We start from the raw sequence: 20,445 nt of genomic DNA, 5'->3' as shown, positions 1-20,445 counted from the left end.
AATTTAAATTTAGAGGAAACTGCTATTACTGTGCATATTAGTTTGGCCTCTCTCGCTCTCTCTCTCGACCGTCACTGAGTCCAGTTCAGTCCAGTCCAGTGCAGTCCGGTCCGGTCCACATCTCAACACCCATTCGTTTTAAATCGCCGGTTCACTTTCATCGGCTGGGCCGTTCGCTGCCAAACTTTCCGAGGCTGTAACCCCCCCTCCACCCCCCACCCCACCCCACCCCTCCACCTACCCACCCACCCAACCGCCCTCCAAGTTTCGGGCAAGTTTCGTTGGTCACCGACTGGAAGCCGGAGTTTTACTTCGCGCCTGTCTCTGGTCTTCGTGACATCACGCTGGTTTTGCCTCTATACTTGACGAGCGCGCTCCGCCTCGCCGGACCCAATCAGAACGCACGAGGAGGGAGAGAGGAGAGACTCGGCTGGACATTTAAGGAACTCTGAATAATAACAATAACAATAACAATGACGATGATGATGATGAAGTTAATGAGAGAAGGCTGCGTATGAGTAGAACAACTGCAGCGCGCGTCCACTGATGTACTGTATAAGCATGTGTGTGCGTACGTATCGCTCCTTGTTTTAGGGTTCGATACCCGCGGCCCTGCCTGGTGTGCTCCATTGGTGTGCAACCTGGCTGCATCTCGCGGGCACCTCGCCCGTCCACAGCTCGTGGGGCGTTCGGACTGGCGGCGGTGTGTGTTTACTTCTCTTGCGCGGCGTCCGAGGCTCAGCCATGCTCCGCGCGCAGCAGCAGCAGCAGCGCGGCACCGCAGCCCCGGCGGCCACCGCGACTTGATCCGCTGATAACTTGTTTCCTCTCCGCCGCCGAACCAAGCCACCGACACACCGGGGAGCGGTTTCTTTTCTTTTCCTTTTCTTTCTTTCCTTTCTTCTTCTTCTTCTTCTTCTTTTTTTTAAATTTTTTTAGTCAGCGTCAACTCGGACAAGGACTATGACTTTGTTGTCCAAACTTTGCTCCGTGTGATCCTGCCCGGCGGAGCCAGCGGAACACCCTACATGTAGTCCGCGTCGCACGAAGCCGACGAACAAGACGGAACATGTTGGGAAGTCCGTCCAACAACGGCGGCATCAGGATGCTGGTGCCCCCGGCGCCCAGCGACGACAGGCGGGTCGAGTTCGTGGCTCTCACCGCCGTCCACACGGAGAGGAGCGAGCCCTCCACGCCGGAGCGCGGAGCTCCGTCGCACCGCACCGGACTGCTGGGCACCCCGCTGCCGGGGCCCCCCGGACCCCGGGCCAACACCACCGCCTCCAACAAGCAGTACCGAAAGTTGCAGAACTGCTTATACAACGTGCTGGAGAGACCCCGGGGATGGGCGTTCATCTACCACGCTTTCATGTGAGTTCACCCGTCCCGTTACAACCGCAAGGGTTGACTGTCTATCCATCATGACGCGCGGCGTCCCAGCTGTTTGTTTTAGTGCGTTTCGTTTTTGTGCAAAACGCGGCTTTTGACGCCTTTTAGAGACTTCGAACTTGCCATGCGATGTTTTCTAAAGTCTTCCATATCAGGTGGTTGGGCCAATACATATGCAGATTTCATCTGATGGATTTTCCAATTAACCGCGTGGTGTTGCTTACTCGGCGGTACAGGCCTATGTGGGTCATGCATCATCCCAACATGAGGTCTCCCGCTCAGTTCGCCCCAAGTCTCCGGCTGATTAAATCACAGCAACTAATTCAATTTGTCCAAAAAAATCACAGGGGATAAATTGACACCTTTATTACAGAGGGGGGAGCCCCCGCGGCCACCGTGAAACTGTTGATTCCCTGCGGGTATTCATTCACTTCAGTTACTCCACAGTTTCCTTCGCGTCTCCGTAGTTTTTAATGGTCTCGCTGCAAATTGGCCTGAGTGCTGAGTGAATAGCGTGTGAGGGGAAACTCTCCTCGTGGGTTTTGCTGCAGCACTTCTCTGACAATTCAAGTGAAGAACTTATTGCATGTCGATGAAATAACCTCATTATGAAACGAACACTGAAAATGAACCAATGTTCCGGTGTGGCAAGATGGCTGCGCCAATTGGCGTTTGCAGCGGCCTCAACCCAGTGCCGGTGTGGCAAGCTGGCGGCGCGGATTCACATTTGCGACGGCCTCACCCAGTGCCGTCCATGCAGCGTCCTTGTCCCCGCTTGCGTCTAGGTTTTGTCTTCGTTTGATGGCTGGGAGAGCGGGGCAGGCTAGGCTAACTGCTAGCCCGTGCAGACCGAGGGCGGTCTGGCGGCGGCGGCGGCCTCGCCTGGCGTCGGCTGTGGTGTTTTTGATGTCGTCGTGAGGAGTGCGGGGAGGTGTTGTCGAGGCTGCCTGGCTGGGAGGGCTTGGTCTCCCTCGCCCGGTGGGCCCGGGGACCACGGCCCCCGCCTGGAGCTGCGCCCGAGGAGGAAACGCCAAGGGCGGTCTGACGGGACTCGGAAGCGGGGCGGGCTAAGCTAACTGCTAGCCCATGCAGACCGGCGTTCGTTCCGTTGGACGGGGATTTTTTTTGTATGTGTTAGTTCGGGTATGTGTGTTCTCGTAGTTTTTGGATGTGTTTTGGTACTTTGTGTTGTGCTGCTGTGGGCTGGGGGGGGGGGCGGCATTTTGTTGCATTTCATGTACGCAAGTGCATGAAGTGGACAAATAAAAGTGGTCCTGATCATTTTTATAGAAATAAGTCACAGTGTGGCTGTTACAGGCTGTGTTTGTGTAGAGAAGAAGCTCTTGTTAAAGCCACCCTCCTGGTCCTGAAGGCCATGTAATACGGCTTCAAAGGGCCTTGCCACATACGACCTATGCTGTATGAATAATCCTGTCAAATCCCACAGTATTCAATTCACACATTGGAAAATCATGAGGTCATTGCTAGAGGGGGCTCCTCCCCTGTGACAGGCCAACTGTCAGGAGTCTATGGGAGCCATGTGGGGGCCGGCCCCTGACTCAATGCACCAGCGCACAAAAAAAACCAGACTCCCACCACAACACAAGCTCTATTGACCTCGCAGTTGGCCAAAGTGACGCTGTTTGTTAACTCTCAGATCAACTGACGCATTTCTAATAATCCAGCCACCCATCCATATCCGTTTAGTCAGGGCCAGGGTTGCGGGCAAGAAACGTTTTTAATCGGTTTATAATTAAACCTCTTGGATAAGGTCATACAGGATTTTGAGGTGGGTGGCAAAATTGGTGGGAAAATCCATGGACCAACACTTTTCCTTTGACTTGTTTTTTTTTTTTTTTTACAACCTTGGCTATTATTTCTGATCTTTGGTTGGCTATTTGATGCATCTTGCAGTGTGCATGACACGTGTCTCTTTAACCTGCGTCTTACGTGTCTGTCTGCAACTCTAGTCTCAGCTGCCTCCTGGTTCCGACTCTTTGGAAGTGAAGCACAGGACGCTTCTCGGACAGCAGCAGTTTACCAGCTGCATCTGTGTCCGGCACATACAGTGGAGGACACAGGCTCGTGTGCAGGACTTCCTTGTTGGGCCCCGCCTTGTGCCTTGTGGGTCGTGATGAAGACGAGTGCAGCTGTTTCTTTGCCAGTGTCATCATGTGTTTACACCAGAGGGAAACCCCTTTCCAGAGCCTCCGCTCCGCAAATTGTTTCTCACCATACGTCCATGTGGACCCTATATAGGCTTGTGGTACATTTGCATTTGTGCAAGTATGCGACAGGCCCCGCTGGACCTGAACCCGTCTTTCACTTCTCTTCAGTCTTTTCTCCTCCTTCCCGTCTTGTTTTTCTGCTCACATGTGAGACTACACTCTTAAAACAACTAACGGCAAACACTCACAAACAACAATGTTTACCGGGCGTCCGGGTGGCGTGGCGGTCTATTCCGTTGCCTACCAACACGGGGATCGCTGGTTCGAATCTCCGTGTTACCCCTCGCTTGGTCGGGCGTCCCTACAGACACAATTGGCCGTGCCTGCGGGCGGGAAGCCGGATGTGGGTATGTGTCCTGGTCGCTGCACTAGCGCCTCCTCTGGTCGGTCGGGGGAACGGGGGGGGGGAATAGCGTGATCCTCCCACGCGCTACGCCCCCCTGGCGAAACTCCTCACTGTCAGGTGAAAGAAGCGGCTGGCGACAGTGGTAGTCTGCAGCCCTCCCCGGATCAGCGGGGGCGGGGAGGTGCGACTGGGATGGTTCGGAAGAGTGGGGTAATTGGTCGGAACAACCGGGGAGAAAAAAAGAGGGGAAAATCCATAAAACAAAACAATGTTTACCACCGTCGACACCGTGTATGGCTCTCATTTGTAGCGGCGACCTTTGCTGGGTGGCTGCCAGTGACATTCTCCGTGACATTAGAGGGTGTCAAGAGTGGATGGCAGCTCCACCGTTGTTGTTATTCCTCTGTCAGAGAGGCAGGGCAGGCGCTCCGAGGTGCCCGGCTCATGTTTCACATGCCACAGCCTCAAGACTGGACTGGGACTCGGTCTGTGAAGTAAAGCTGCCTCCGTGGCAGACTGCTTTCTGTCTGTGGTGTTAATGGATGTCAACGGTGCGCCGCAGCTGAGAATAAAGCAGCCCAACTGCCTCGCTCAGGACTGTGCCAACACGTGCGCGCACAGGAAACTATGCGCCCGGTTACAGGTGTGCAAAAGGCACACACGTGCAGAGAGCGGCGCGCGCCTGCGTTCACAGCAACACGCACGCACACCGAAACGAAACACACAGGTGCTGCTGCTGCTGCTGCTGCAGACAACCTACTGACGCTCCCTCTGCAACATTCTCTCGATTTAATCTTAAACCGAAAACTCCAGCTTATTCATTTATTTTGCATTTTAGGTAATGGAAACACATCCCGAGCATTTTCTGTTGAAGTGGGGATTTTTGGCAGGAGTCATCTCGTCTTAAAGTAGCCTGTCCTTTATGTCAATCTGTCCATGTGTCCTTTTGTTTTTGTTTTTTTTGTGAACTGACCGAGGGAACCGTACAAGAAATCCAATGCACTTGTACTACTACTGGTATCTGTGCAGATGGCAAATAAGGTCTCTTGTCTTGTCTAAAGTAAAGAATTCTGTTTGGCGAGTCCCCTGTCCGGCGACATGGTGGCGCAGTAGTTAAAACGGTCACCTCACAGCAAGAAGGTCCTGGGTTCGAGCCCCGGGGTAGTCCAACCTTGGGGGTCGTCCTCTGTGTGGAGTTTGCATGTTCTCCCTGTGTGTGTGGGTTTCCTCTGGGTGCTCCGGTTTCCTCCCACAGTCCAAAGACTTGGCCGTACTAGATTGTCCCTAGGTGTGAATGTGTGAATGTGTGGGCCCTGTGATTGCCTGGCGGCCTGTCCAGGGCGGCCTGTCCAGATGGCATCTGGATGTGGGCCACTTCAGACAACGATGCGGCCCTGATGGCCTTCTTCTGGCCCTCACAAAATGGAGCCTGAAGTGGCCCACTGGTATAATAGCAAATATGGCCCAAATATGCCAAATCAAATGTGGGCCTTTTTTGGCAAAGATGCGGTGCTCTCGGCAACATGTAATCTGGATGTGACCCTGAAGTGGCCTGTGTGGTAAATGGTGAATATGGCCCAAATATCACAAAACAAATATGGACCACCTTCGACAAATATGTGGCACATGCGGCATTGCTATGGCTTGGTTCTGGCCCAGATCTGGCAAACAGGAGCGGACGGCCCAAGTGCCATCATTTCACGCGGTATGTGGGCCGGATGAAGTGTCGGGTGTGGGACTGGTCTGGGCCACAGCAATTTTGCTATGTGGGCAATGACTGCTGGGATAAGCTCCAGCATCCCCACGACCCTGAGAGCAGGGTAAGCGGTTTGGATAATGGATGGATGGATGGATGGAGTCCCCTTGCCCTTTGACATGAAATATGAGGGGTATACATATGCCCGAGTGTGCACTGTGCACAGATCCCCTCGCATGAGCCGCCTGTGTTTTGATTGATGACACATGATGCATTCAGCATGCTGAGAGCCGTGCCACGTGCAAAGAAATTTTTATTGTATGAGGAAGCTCAATTAAGCCGTCGCTGATCTATCGTAATTGGATGGAGCCGTAAAGTGCTGTGTCGGTTGCAGCGCTAACATCCCGTGATCCTCTCATTAGCCCTGCGATGTGAAGGGGAGGGATGCTGGAGCAGATGTCTTGTTTCTAGAGAGCCCCTTCCTGCAGGCGCGTGTGTTTGTGCACGTGGGTGTACAAGTTTTGAAGTGGCCCCTTCATTGTGATATTTGTGCACAAGGCACCCCTCCACCACCTCAAGAACTTCTTTTTCTTTTTCGATGCAACAGCTGCACACAGGATTAGATGCCTTGTCTAGGATGAAGGCTGGACCCCCCCCCCCCCCAGACCAGGCTTGGGCTTTTCTAACATCCTCCATCCCAAACGGTTTAAATTACACTATTGTGCTTCACATCTGCGTGCAGGAGCCCCTTTCACTCCAGCAACCGCTGTCGAACACGCCGCTTCCCCGAACACTCAAACACAACTTTTCCACCTCACAACCGCTGTGAGACAGCATTTAAATAAAGTTGCCTTTGTCTTCACCTCCTCTTCTCTCCTCCCCTGGCAATAGTTAGTGAAGGGTGAACAGACTTATCTAATATGTGTGTGTGTGTGGGGGGTGGGGGTGTTAGAGACTCATTAAAAGAAACAATTGCCTTTCTGGGAACTCCTACATCCCTTTGTGAGGATGAATTCCTTTGCTCACTAACCTAATCGGTTGCTTAGACACACGGGTGAGTTTTTTATTCTTTGCTTTCCCCGAGCCTGGGGTTTAAATGGTGCGTGGACCGTTAAAACCCGTTAAAGTGCCCCTCGTCGTCAAATGGCCCCCTTCCCTCACCCACACTAAAAGCCGGAGACCTATTTGTCACCCCTGAAATCTTCTCGGTCTGCATCACCTGCAGTGAGGCCGTGACGTCAGCGGATGGCTTTGTCTGCTCGCCTGGGTGGATTAAACCCAACTCTGACTTCCTCCGTCGTCTCTCTAGGACCCCGTTTACACTTGGTTTTAAAATGCGTTTTGGACAGAGCTAAATACAAAGCGTAAACGACCACCAAAACGTTTGGTGAACCGGTTACTCAAACCACTTGCCGAGGTGGTCTGGGACGCATTTGACCTCATATCTTTTGTAGTGTAAACGCTAATGCGTCCTGATCTTCTTCTTCTTCTTCTGATCACAAGTGGTCAGCAGGACGCATTTGGAGACGCATGATAGACACAGGTGTAAACGGCGATGTGTCTCGCGGTGTCCACTTGGGATCCGATCGCCCAAAACGCATTTTAAAACCAAGCGTAAACGGGGTGTTTGTCCCCGTTGGTCCGCGGTGAATGGGGAGCGCAGAGACCCCAAGAAACTGGCGACAGTGTTTATTTGTGTGTGCGTGCGTGCGTGCACGTGTGCAATTGCAGTTGTATTGTAGGTAACGTAACCCATGACCACTGTATCACTCCCTCCAGGAAGTATACGACACCTATTGCATCACTCCCTCCAGGACGTATACGACGCCGTGGTTCTTCTGTTACTGGTGGATTTATGCATTTTACTCGCACTTCAACATCACCGTCGTCAAATCCATCGTCGAACGGTTCAAATACACGACAAGGCCCGGAGCAAGCACGCCTTCCCATCACACGCAAACGGCAGAAACACAACGATAAATATGCGCGCCGAAACACAAAACACGCAAATACACATACCTCCCTGGCTGCACACAACCACGAGGGAACGAGCAACATCACTTGTTATAACTCAAACTTCCAGGAGGAGTACAAACACCTCTCCCGCTTCACGTTTCTTCTGGGAGGAAAGTGCAACGGCTAAATGTGTCCCTGTGCAACATGGAACGTAAACGTACTTCCGGCGTAGTTTTAATTCAAAACAAATCAATATTCATGAAAATAAACTACGTAAAAGATATCAAATAATGACATTAATAACACGTGTGGCAGCTAAACACCGTGTTCCAGCAGTATATGTGTGCATTGGGCAGGGGGGGGGTCGTGCGCCCCGAGAGCAGCGGACAAACGGTGATTGTGTGTATATTTGTGGTGGTGGTGGTGGTGTGTGTGTGTGCGTGTGTGGTGTGGTGTGTCCTTGTGTGTTTTTGTGTGCTATGCCAATTTGGCCGACGAAAGACACTGAGAAGGATCGAGTCCAGTGTTTCCCTTCACCTTTCACCCCTAGTCCGTTTCCAGCGGAGGCGGCGCGTGCCACATATAGACGACCCGCGCGTGCCGCTGCGCTGGCCCACAGAGGTCCGTTCTAAAATCGGGATGCCGGAATGAAGCCGTACCTCCTAGGGCTTAAACGACACCGTGGGTAGACAAAGCCAAAGAAGTGCGCGTTCGCCGTCTTAACCTGGGCTCAGAGTTGCCATAATCCATCATGGCACCTGCACGGACACTGTAGGTTGGATGCGAGAGCGAGCCAGGACCGGCCGGAGTGATTGATTGGTTTTATGGAGGGTGAAAATATACCGGCCATGTATTATTGATGTCTCGGAAAGGAGGAGCAGAGACACGAATGAGAAGTATAAATGAGAATGACCGTAACTTGGACATTATAGATGTAGATAGTCAGTTAGGGTATGGGGGGGGGGATAAGAATAGAATGGATCTAGAAATAGTTTTTGTTTTTTCTGATGAAGAAGAGTTTTACTCTAACCCGGTATGACGACGTAATTAAAATATGCAAAAATCAGTCCCGAGGAGTGGTGTGTTACTCTCTTCTGAGCTCTGTTTAAACTAGACCCGAGTTCCTCTGCTGCTCATACGAAGTGCCAGGTAACCACTTTCTTGTGAACTGCTCATATTTGAGTGTAAACATGCAGCCGCACGCTGGCTCCCACACGCACTCATGCCGCCGCTGCTGCACAGCTGCATGGGGAAGTTGCACGAGCTTTAGTGCTCGCTATGCCTTTACAGCTTTTAATAATGCATTGTTTATGCTTTTAAGAAATTCTACGTGGCAATCATTCGTCCCAACAGTGATGTTGGACCCCCCACCCCCCTTTCTGTCTCTCTATGTCCACTTCTCTCTGTCTTTCTCTCTCTCTGTCTCCATCTCTGTCGCTCTCTCGCTCTCTCTCTCTGTCTCCATCTCTCTCATTCGCTCTCTCTTCTCTCTCCCCTCTCTCGCTCTCTCTGTCCCCCTCCTTCGCTTTCTCTCCCCCTATCGCTCTCTGTCTCCCTCTCTCTCTGGCTCCCTCTCGCTTTCTCTCTCCCTCTCTCTCCACCTCTCTCTCTCTCGCTCCTCTCTCTCTCTCGCTCTGTCTCTATCTCTGTCTGTCTGTCTGTCTCTCGCTCTCTCTCTCCCACTTGGTCTAACCTGAAACACCGGATTAACGAAACGCCTGTTCATTTCTGGTGCAAGACGAGTCGTGTCTGCTCACTTTGCCCCCCTCACCGCCGGAGGGTCTCTGGTCCTGCGTGTCTGTCAGACCTGGCCTGTGGGAAATCTCTTCCTTTTAACCTTTTATGGCACAGGCACCAGAGATGGTGTCTGTTTATGAAAGCTTGAACTTAAAGCCACATTATTTATAGATGTGAGGGAAGATACCCTGCCACACAACTCCTCTCTCCGCTCCGGTCGGCAGCCTCTCCGTGACCTCCGCGACTCACAAAGTTCGCCCGGGGACGGAGTCGGGTGTCTGAATGGATGTTTGAATAAGTGAAGCTGAAATCGATGGCGTGCTCCGTCAACGTGCGCCGGCCTACGGAGGCTTTCTGTGACGGGCGAAGCGGCCACCTGACAATAACAAGCTGACGTCTCTCGCAATGCGGACAGATGTGTTTCACAGAGGCCCCTCCATCCATCCCTCTCCTCCTCTGTCCATCCCACTCCTCCATCCATCCTCCTCCGTCCAGCTCTCTCCTCCTCCACCCATCCCTGTCCTCCGTCCATTCCTCTCCTCCTCCATCATCCTTCTCCTCCTCCATCCATCCCTCTCCTCCTCCATCATCTCTCTCCTCCATCCATCCCTCTCTTACCAGGGTTGGGTTGTTTCGCTTAGTGAAGGCGACCGCGTCAACCAGTTTGGTATCACAACCAGTTAGGTTCAACATCCGCCTTCCCAGTTTTTCAGCCACGTGGCAAATTCCACTAAAACCACCCACCCCCAAAACAACCTCCAAACTTCCCCCCAATGCCTGGTAGACGTATATATTTTTTTCCATTATTAATGTGCTGAATTACATCGGAAAGGAGCTTTTTGTTTTGATGTTTGCCTTTTCATTCAGCATACGAATGAGTTTTTATTGATGACTAAGTGAGAGGTGAAAAAGGGAAGGCGAGAGAGAGAGAGAGAGAGAGAGAGAGAGAGAGAGAGAGAGAGAGAGAGAGAGAGAGAGAGAGAGAGAGAGAGAGAGAGAGAGAGACAGAGACAGAGACAGAGACAGAGAGAGAGCAGTACAGGGAGAAAGCCACTCGGCACTTCGTGTGTTTAACCTGCTCGTGACTGCAGATTGGCCGCGTGTGGTTCATTTAGCTGCTGCTGTTTTTTTTTTATTATCTGTTCACCTCAGCAGGTTGTGTAAATTCTGCTCCATTAACAATCTTTTATAGCGTAGCTGCTTTTCCTCTTCCACCACTTCCGTCACTCCCTCTCTCTCCTCCTGACAAGGAACAGTGTAGCCCCCCTCCTGCCCGCTCACCCACCCGCTCCTGATTGGCTTGTTGCCTCTTTTCTCAAAGGTCTCCGTCTCTTTAGTCAATGAGGTGAAACGGTGAAAAGGATCATCAGGGATCAGCTCATTTGTGAGCCGTATAGAGCCCAAATTTTCCCCGCCCCCCCCCCCGGGGGACCCGCTTTTTAAAAACGGCAAACCATCGCGACCCAATTCCCAATAGGCCTTACCTATAAATGATGAGAGGAGCGGATTGTTCCTGACTATTTTTTACTGCAACTTCCTCATCACCTTATATCATCTTGAATACAGGGTCCGCGGTGGTGTAGCGGTCTAAGCATCGGCTTTGTGTCGATGCAGTTGCCCACTGGGGACCGGGGTTCGCGCCCCAGTCTCGTCAGATCCGACTATGGCCGGACTCGATGAAGCAGCAATAATAAGCAACGCTGTCTTCGGAAGGGCGGCGGAGTCGGCTTGTGTTCGTCACATGAATGTGGGGTGGGGGCAGTGGTTGGGCCTGGATTCGCCTTGTTACGGAAGTGGCGAGGCGTTTCATTCGAGACTGCCGGCCGGAGAGATGCAGTTGGCGAACGCATACAATACGAGAGTGGGGGTTTGAACTAAAATAGGGATCGATTGGCCACTAAATTGGGAGAAAAGGGGAAAAATCTGAAATAAATTTGGATTATCTTGAATACGTAATCCAGCCATTTCGAAGAGATATACGTTCGATGAATCACAACTTCGTTTTATGCACGTGTTATTGAAAACATTGTAGGGGGGGGGGGGCAGCCCGTGAACCGTCGCCACAGCCGGCACGCGAACCCGTATCTCCCGCACCGCATGAGACATCGCTAACTACTCGACTAAAGGCTCCGATGTCTGCTTATTCGTGTACGTTACACTAACCCTCTCTTTCAGGAAGGGCGTCCGCGCGCATCCCACTTCTGACACCAATGTAGCGAATTCGGGGGGGCAACTACAGGCACTGCCGCAGCCGGGACGCGAACGTGCGGGAGATACGGGTTCGCGGGAGATATGGCTTCCTGTTGAAAGGTTTTGAAACGCTCATGCCTATATTATCAGAACATGTAGGCTTGTGTTTAAAGCTAGAGTGCGGGACTTTACATATAAATGAATGTCCGTGACGGTTAAGCCCTTGCCAGACGAGTTCACACAGTGCTGATGAAGCCCATCACCGCCAGGTAAATCTTGGTATTTCGCAGTATACCGGAGTTTTAAATCTGGCGTCCTGGGCGACATTCCCGCGCTGGGGCGCCGGAGGTGATGCGTAGGGGTGCGTTTTACGTCACACACGCGGGTCGACAGACCAGAGCTCTTTTTTGTGATGGAAGCTTTCGCATGCCTCTGATTGGCTTGCTTGTTGGGTTTTCTGCCAGAAAAAAAGAGAGAAAGAAAGAAAGACGGTGTTCAGCGGAAGGATTAAAGTCAAATAAAAGAAAGTGATTGACGATGAGGACAAACACTGATAACCATTGGTGTAGGTTTTCCTCGTTGGAGAGCGCTGAAAGAAGAGAAGTAATTATTCTCACTGCCAGAAGGGAGAGACAAAACTCCCGCACTGCAGGTTTAAGTGCAGCTATTCAATCAATTCATTCATTCATTCATTCATTCATTATCAAAACCGCTTATCCTTACTCAGGGTCACGGGGATGCTGGAGCCTATCTGTTAAGTGTTGTTATTTGATGGCGCCCTTACTGATTGTATTACGGTACATTCAGAAGTGACGTCTCCGCGTTCTCTGTGTGCGACAGTGTAAGAGTCGGTAGTAGAGAGTTAAGACCTGGTGTATTTGCTTAAATAAATATGCCTAACGTTAAAGGCTAAAGAGAAAACCGAGTCAAGCTTTGCTTATCCTTAGAAGTAGTCCACACTGACTTAGCCGGTCCCATGCCAACACCGAGCATAGAAGGGTACAGATATGCACAGTCTTTTACAGACAACCTGTCAGGTACCGTGTTGGTGTATTTTCTAAGGTCCAAGAGCGATACAGTGCAAGCCACAGAAAGGTTCTTATCAGACATAGCACCTTACGGAGAAGTCAAGTGTCTCTGTTTAGATAACGGCACTGAGTTTACAAGCCAAGACTTCCAGGCACTGTTAACCAAGAATAGGATTAGACACGAGACGTCTGCACCCTATTCACCCCACCAAAATGGCACAGCAGAGAGAGGTTGGTGAACTCTCTATGATATGAGCAGATGCTTACTGATAGAAAGCGAGTTACCAGATAAGCTATGGAACTACGCTATGCAGACAGCAGCTTATGTGAGGAACAGGTGCTACAGCAGGCGCACAAAGAAAATGCCAAACGAGCTGTTCACAGGCAAGAAACCAAACATAGCCAAACTGCAGAAATTTGGATCAATGTGTTTTGCCTACAAGCAAGAGAAAGGGAAGCTAGACTGTAGGTGCAAGCAAGTGTTTTCATTGGCTACGATAAAAACAGCCCAGCTTATCTAGTGTACTATCCAGATACAGAGAGGGTCCAAAAGCACAGGTTGGTGAAGTTCACAACCAAGACAGCCAAAGAAAAGGAAACACAAACACCTAAGTCATACATAGAATATGGTGATAGGAATGTACATCCCAGGGTCAGTGACAGTGAAGAAAATGTTGTTGATGAAAATGTGGAAAATGTACCAGGTCAAGGTGTTCAGAGTGGAGTTTCTGGGACTTTACCTGAATAGACTGAACGCACACAGCCGGGCAACGTCACTGAGACTGTAATCAGAAGGAACCCACTGCGAACCAAGGGGAGACCAGCTCACCTACAGGAATTTGAGACTGAGGATAAAGAGGACAAAATGCAGACATGCATGGACTCTGTTATAGAGCAGTATGCGACATTCCTCAAACCTACCAGGATGCCATAACGTCAACCAAATCAAGGCAGTGGAAAAATGCCATGAACAAGGAGATGCGATCACTGGAGAACGAGACCTTCAGCCTCACCCAGTTGCCACCAGGTAAACAGGCAGTGGGGGGTAGATGGGTCTACACACTCAAGTGTGACATTGATCGATCTGATAAGTACAAGGCGAGATTCATAGCAAAAGGCTACAGTCAGAAACCAGGAACTGACTACGAGGAGACATTCTCACCCACAGCTGATATGACAAGTGTAAGAGTAGTCATGCAGAAGGCAGCACAGGAGATGCTATTCTTACACCAGATGGACGTTAAGACAGCCTATTTGCATGCACCAATTGACTGTGAAATCTATATAGAGCAACCAGAAGGTTATGAGAAAAAGTCAGAAACGTGTGAAAAGCTAGTATGCAAGTTGCAGAAGTCCCTCTATGGTCTAAAGCAGTCAGGCAGAAACTGGAATGCTATGTTACATACATGTTTGAGTGAAAATGGTTTTGTACAGAATCCCGCTGATCACTGTGTGAATACAAGAGAAAAACATAACGAAAAGGTAATCTTGATAAAATGGGTTGACGATCTGATCATAGCAGCTAGTGACAAGGGTGTACTGAAAAGTGTAAAAGGCATGCTCACCGAAAGGTTCAAAATGAAAGACCTGGGAAAGTTGAAACATTTCTTAGGGAAAGATTTTGAGCAAGCAGAAGGTCAAGTTCAAATGTCACAGAAGAGATATGTGAGCAAAATACTAGAGAGATTTGAAATGCAGGATTGCAGGTCCAGAGACTCCATGTGAGCCAAAACTTGAGTACTCAGAAAATGCTGAAAAAATTAAAGAGCCAAGAAAATACAGAGAGGCAGTGGGAAGTTTAATTTACTTGTCCACGTGCACTCGACCAGATATAAGTTTCGTAGTCAGTAAACTATCTTAGCACTTTGCTGAACCAACAGAAGAACACTGTAAAACACATGTTCAGATACCTCAAAGGTACAGCAGAACAGGAGTTATGCTTCAAGAGAAATGACACAGAGAACTAGGTCTAAGAGTGTACAGTGATGCTGACTGGGCATCAGATGTAACAGACAGACGTAGTACATCAGGCTATTGTGTCAGTCTAAGTGAAGGAAGCTCTTTGATCTCATGGAAGACAAGAAAACAACTGACAGTAGCACTACCTACTTGCGAAGCAGAGTACATGTCCTTAGCATCAGCCATACAGGAATGTATCTACCTAGAACAGCTACTCAGAGGTATAGACAAATACCAATATGCACAAACAAAGGTGTACAAAGATAACCAAGGTACTGTAGTCCTAGCCAGAAACCCAGTAAACAGGCAGAGGACCACTTCATAAGGGAAACTGTAAATAATGGAAAGGTAATCTTGGAATACTGTCCTACTGAGCAAATGATCGCTGATGTAATGACGAAGCCAGCCACCAAGCTAAAGCTAAAGAGGTTTGCTCAAGACATGTTTGGCACTTAGAAGTGCAAAGACTATGTTCTCATTGTCAAGGTAAAGAGAAGCCTAATTTTTTTTTTTTTGTTTTCCAGGTAATCCAATGAGCTAAGAGCGAGTGGGGGTGTTAAGTGTTGTTATTTGATGGCGCCCTTACTCATTGTATTACAGTACATTCAGATGTGACGTCGCCACGTTCTCTGTGTGCGACAGTGTGTGTTGTAAGAGTCGGTAGTAGAGAGCCAAGACCTGCTGTATATGCCTAAATAAATATGCCTAACGTTAAAGTCAAGCTTTGCTTATCCTCCATACGCAACAAGAAGATTGCCCACCCCAGCTCAACACTATCCCAGCAGTCATTGGGCCGCCAGTCCATCCGACACACATTTTGAACAGTCAACGATACATTTGTTAATCACATCAGGTCGATTCCACGGCAAATCTCATTTGGCCCATTATTTGATAGTTACTTATCCCGAATATTATCTTTTTAGGCCCACCAAATATCCAGTTGTGCACATTAATTTAACTTACACCTTGCTCATGTGATAAGTGGGCCTGCTTGCTTTTACTATTGCATCCAGTCCGGTGTACACGACGAGAGCGCAACGCGGCGCCGTTCAGCCTTTTTCTGGAGGAAACCGTGGGTGTGGGAGAAATTCCAACAAGCTCCCTCATGTGGCTCAAAGGTGTACTGCAGATGTAATTCAAATAAAAGGCTGGCTGGAAGAAATTCTGCAAATTTATTTGGCGACCCAAGTACAATCTCCTGTGACCCACCTGTGGGTCGCGACCCAGTCTCTAGGAATGACTGGTATATTGGATAAATAGAGTAAAAAAAATACACACACACACACACACACAAACACACACACACACACACACACACACACACACACACACGTTAACAAAGAGCTTCAAATAGCCTTTATGTAATTTCTCAATACTGGCATCCAGTGAATTTTAGAACTGATTTTAAAGGAGTAATCAGTAAAAACATTTTCTCTAGCGACCACTATTGGTGACCAGCGGGAATCGCAACAAAGTCAGCAACCGTCCTCGTGAGCGACGGTAGCCCGCAAGTGACACAGCTAACGCGAATAACAACTCACATTTCAATGCGGAACTGCAGCAGAAATGTCAAGTAAAGAGGTAATCGTGTTGTACAATATGTGTAACACTGTACAATATGTATAATTTATCACTTATCACATATGGCTGTATATTTAACGACAATGCTGCTTATCTGTCCTACAGTGGCATGGCCACCTCGGCATCAAATATTAAACCTTTATAGCTGTGTGACATCTACACTGTACCTATTTTTGGAACAATAATTTGTCATGTTATTTTTTTGCTGGGTGAAGAGGCTTTCTCCGTACCAGACTTCGTAGCACGATGGATGTCTGGCAAAACTATCATTTTGCAATTGATATAGACTGACAACTCTTACAATCTCCCCTGAGACATGATGATGGTCATTATTTATTATCTTTTTTTGTTTTTGTTCTATTTTTTTGCTATGATAAAGTCAAAACTTTACTGATTGTACCGTTCAGATTCTGCTGTTTACTTTAAAAGCAGTACATGGTGTGATCCCATTATGTACTTCAGAGCTTCTGTTATTTCCCATATCACAGTCTAAGAACCTCTAACAAAGACCTGGACTGTCTCGGGCCAGAACAATCATGCTTTTTGCCAGCAAGGTCCCCAAACTTTGGAAGCACCAACCAGAAGTAATTCAGTTAAACTCGGCGTCAATACCCACTGAAATCCTACTCTGATAAACTCATCTTCTTCTAACGGATTTATTTTTGTTTCATGACCTGTTTATAATTTTTTTTCTCACGAGTTCTTTTATGTTGTCTTGTTCTCTCTGAAGCACTCTGTAAGTGCGCAATAAATATAATTTACTATCGTTATCATAGACTTTTGTTAGAAACCGTGGCAGCAAAACAAATGGCGTGTCGTTGACTGGATGAGTTCTTGTCCTCCTCTGATATTTTCAAACCATCTTTGAATTCTCTGATCTCAAAAAGACATAAACAGTCTCGCTTTCACAAACACTGCGATTGTACTTCTTCTAAACTGGCAGAGCTCACTGCGGAAGATCAATGATGTCCAACGCTGTTTTGTGTCAAACGCTTCCTTATTCATGTAGATTTTTTACAGCCTTCATTAAAAAGTACTTAAGAGTCTACTGTGAAGACACGCCAGTAGTTCAGTTCCAGCGAGGCCTCTTTGATAGAGTCCCCCTGGCATCTCTGTGATTTGAGCGAAGGATGAACTAACATCCAATTGAGCTGCTAATAAGATTAAGGCCAGAGTAACTGGATTGGATCGTAACTCAAAGCAGATGATTTGGTGGGATTGTGTCTGGTTTGTGTTCTTGAGCCTTTAAAGATGAGGTTTTAGAGGCCAGCCTGGCGTCTGCTTTGAGACGAGACTCCTCACCGCGGCCTGGTCAGTTTCCTCTAAGGACGACGGAGAGGCCCATCCTTCACCTCAAACTCGTCAAGAGCAAATGTGCTTTATAATAAGAAACCAGACTTTGGACAAGACAGGAATTGTCTGCGTGGGTTTCCTCCGGGTTCTCCGGTTTCCTCCCACAGTCCACAGACTTGTAGGTCAGGTGAATCGGCCGAACTAAATTGTCCCTAGGTGTGACTATGTCTGTGTTGGCCCTATGATGGTCTGGCGGCCTGTCCAGGGTGTCTCCCCGCCTGCCGCCCAGTGACTGCTGGGATAGGCTCCAACATCCTCGCAACCCTGTGTAGGATAAGCGGTTTGAATGATGGATGGATGGATGGATGAATGAATGAATGAATGAATGAGTGAATGAATGAGTGAATGAATGAATGAATGAGTGGCATCCGGGTGGCATGGCGGTCTGTTCCGTTGCCTACCAACACGGGGATTGATGGTTCGAATCCCCGTGTTACCTCCGGCTTGGTCGGGCGTCCCTACTGACACAACTGGCCGTGTCTGTGGGTGGGAAGCCAGATGTGGATGTGTGTCCTGGTCGCTGCACTATCTCCTCCTCTGGTCAGCCGGGGGGAGGGGGGGGGCTGGAGGGAGTAGCGTGATCCTCCCATGCGCTACGTCCCACCGGTGAAACTCCTCACTGTCAGGTGAAAAGAAGCAGATGGCAACTCCACATGTATCAGAGGAGGCATGTGGTAGTCTGGAGCCCTCCCCGGATCGGCAGAGGGGGTCGAGCAGTGATCGGGACGGCTCGGAAGAGTGGGGTAGTTAGCCAAGTACAATTGGGGAGAAAAAGGGGGGGGGGTGTATTATTGCAATACTTAATTGGTCTCCACAGGGAAATTTCAGCAGGCGCTTTCGCCCTGCGGGGAAATGTGAGTGTTAGGGTCGACCATTGAACGCAGCCTCCTGCTCAGGGGCTCCTCAGAAGGCTGGATGTGGGGTGATACGGGCGGCGGGGAGGGCTTGAAGGACCACGTCTGGTTGAAGTATGGGCTTTTGAACCCCCTAGATCATTGGTTCCCAAACTGTTTTTCCTTGGACCCCCCCAAGAAAACCTGAGCCCCCACCCCAACCACCCTGAGCTCCACATGTGATGGATCTGGTTGTTGGCTCGGCCTGTGGCTTGGAGAGTCAAGGTCACACCGGTGTAATGTTTCTGAGCGAGGACTAGCCGTGAAGCACGATGCTTAATTAATGAGCAGATTTTTCTAGAAACGATCCCCTAAGTGTGTTTTTATGATTTTGTGCAACATACTTTATGAATCTGTTTTTCACAACCTCAGAACAGGCAAGGCCTCGCGGGCCCCTGTGGTCTTCACCGTCCCCCTTAGGGCAGCGAAGACCACAGGTTGGGAACCACTGTCCTAGATAGCATAACCCCTCCTTCGACGGGGGAAAGCATTTAAATCCAATAACAGTTTTTGTGCCAACAGCATTTGTTTGTCAACTGCTGCAATTACATGTCATTACTGTAGCCACACATGTTGACTGGAGGTCTCGATGTTTCTCTTAGCCCGTGAAAACAAATCTGACCACGTTTTGAAGCGCTCCCTCTTGACTCACTCCATGTAGTCTAACCTTTCCGCGCCCCCTCTTTGCACCTGGCCCCTGTGTGTTTCACTACCCGGTCAAAGGTCTGCTGTCATGTGTCCTGACGTCTCTTTCGGTGGCCTGTCACGTTCTGCGGCAAATGTCTTCAGCTCATCGTCGGCCCCTCCGGTTCGCCCCGGAGCCCCCGGCACTGCCGGCGAAGAGAGACCTGACACGTAGGAGGGAAGGCAGGGGTTGCAGAGACAGATCTGCGGGCAGGGATACGGAACAACTTGGCGGTTACTTTACTGATCTGGTGTACGGGCAAAATGTTCTTTTCACTTGCCCTCACACCACCGGGGTCAGAGGTCAGAGGGCAGCAAAAGAACAGTGGCCCTGGGTCTAGGAAGGACTTGGCTGTGGACTGGGGACCACCCCCCACCACCCCCATCATTATCCTAAGAGGGACAGGGGGAGGCTGTGGTGGAGATTAGATACATCAAGATAAATAAAAGGGTTTTGTGAAGGAGAGATGAAGGAGGGAGAGACATCCTAGTAATGGAAGGATTGAAAAAGAGAGGGATGCTTATTATAGTGTGTGTGTGCATGTGTGTGTGTGTGTGTGTGTGTGTGTGTGTGTGTGTGTATGTGTGCGCTTGTTTTGTTACCTTTTGGAGACTTTTTCCGGTATAAACACTAACCTTGTCGGGACCAGTAGTCCTCATGGGGACCAAAACCCGGTCCTAATGATGCAAAACATAATTTCTGAGGTCCTGGTTAAGGTGGGGGGGTAAGGTGTGAATTGAGATTAGGTTAAGGTTAAGGTTAAGGTTAGGCATGAATTGGTTATGGTTAAGTTTTGGGTTAGGCTGTCCACAATGAGTGGAAGTCAATGCAATGTCCTAATAAGGATAGCTGTGCAAACTTGTGTGTGTGTGTGTGGGGGGGGGGGGTGAGACAGGGAGAGGAGGGTTGGGGAGGGGCGAGAGAGCAACTGAGGAGAGTTGGAGTTTGGGAGGAAAGGATGGATCGAGACAGATTAGGAGGGTGAAGAGCTGAGGTTAGTCACTGTATTAATTTCCCCTTTCGGGGCAGAAAGTGTCCCCTCAGGGACTGGACTGTCTGTCCTGCGATGGCCATACGGGAGTCAGGTTCCCCCCCACCCCCCACCCCCCGATACCGACATCCTCATTTCCAGCCCAGCACCTATTCACTTTCACCCCATGACAGGACATTCACATGCAGGCAGGCACACACACAGACACACACAGAGGTACAAAAACCTGCATGAAAACATGCGAGCACATGCACTCATGCATGCATGTGCATTGTAACACCCCCCCCCCACACACACACACACACACACACAAGCACACATGCATCAAGGAAAGGAAAGCATTTCATTGTTATTTATTTGACAGTTGAGAACATGTTGAGTGGCTGAAGGTGAAATTCTATACATGCATAGCA

General features: G+C 49.5%; 1 protein-coding gene across 1 annotated transcript in view; it reads left to right on the top strand.

Annotated features, from left to right (window-relative positions):
* The first annotated feature begins 964 nt into the window (after positions 1-964).
* Positions 965-20,445, top strand: part of LOC130128626 (potassium voltage-gated channel subfamily KQT member 4) — an 82,597-nt gene continuing 63,116 nt past the window's right edge. The window contains exon 1 of the mRNA XM_056298289.1: positions 965-1,371. Within this exon, the coding sequence (XP_056154264.1) occupies positions 1,070-1,371 (302 nt within the window). The 5' untranslated portion in view covers positions 965-1,069. The remainder of the gene's footprint in view (positions 1,372-20,445) is intronic.

The sequence above is a fragment of the Lampris incognitus genome, chromosome 18 (genome assembly GCF_029633865.1).
Source record: "Lampris incognitus isolate fLamInc1 chromosome 18, fLamInc1.hap2, whole genome shotgun sequence".
Classification (NCBI taxonomy): domain Eukaryota; kingdom Metazoa; phylum Chordata; class Actinopteri; order Lampriformes; family Lampridae; genus Lampris; species Lampris incognitus.
Note: the sequence above shows the minus strand (reverse complement) of the source record. Positions and strands in the feature narration are given on the sequence as shown.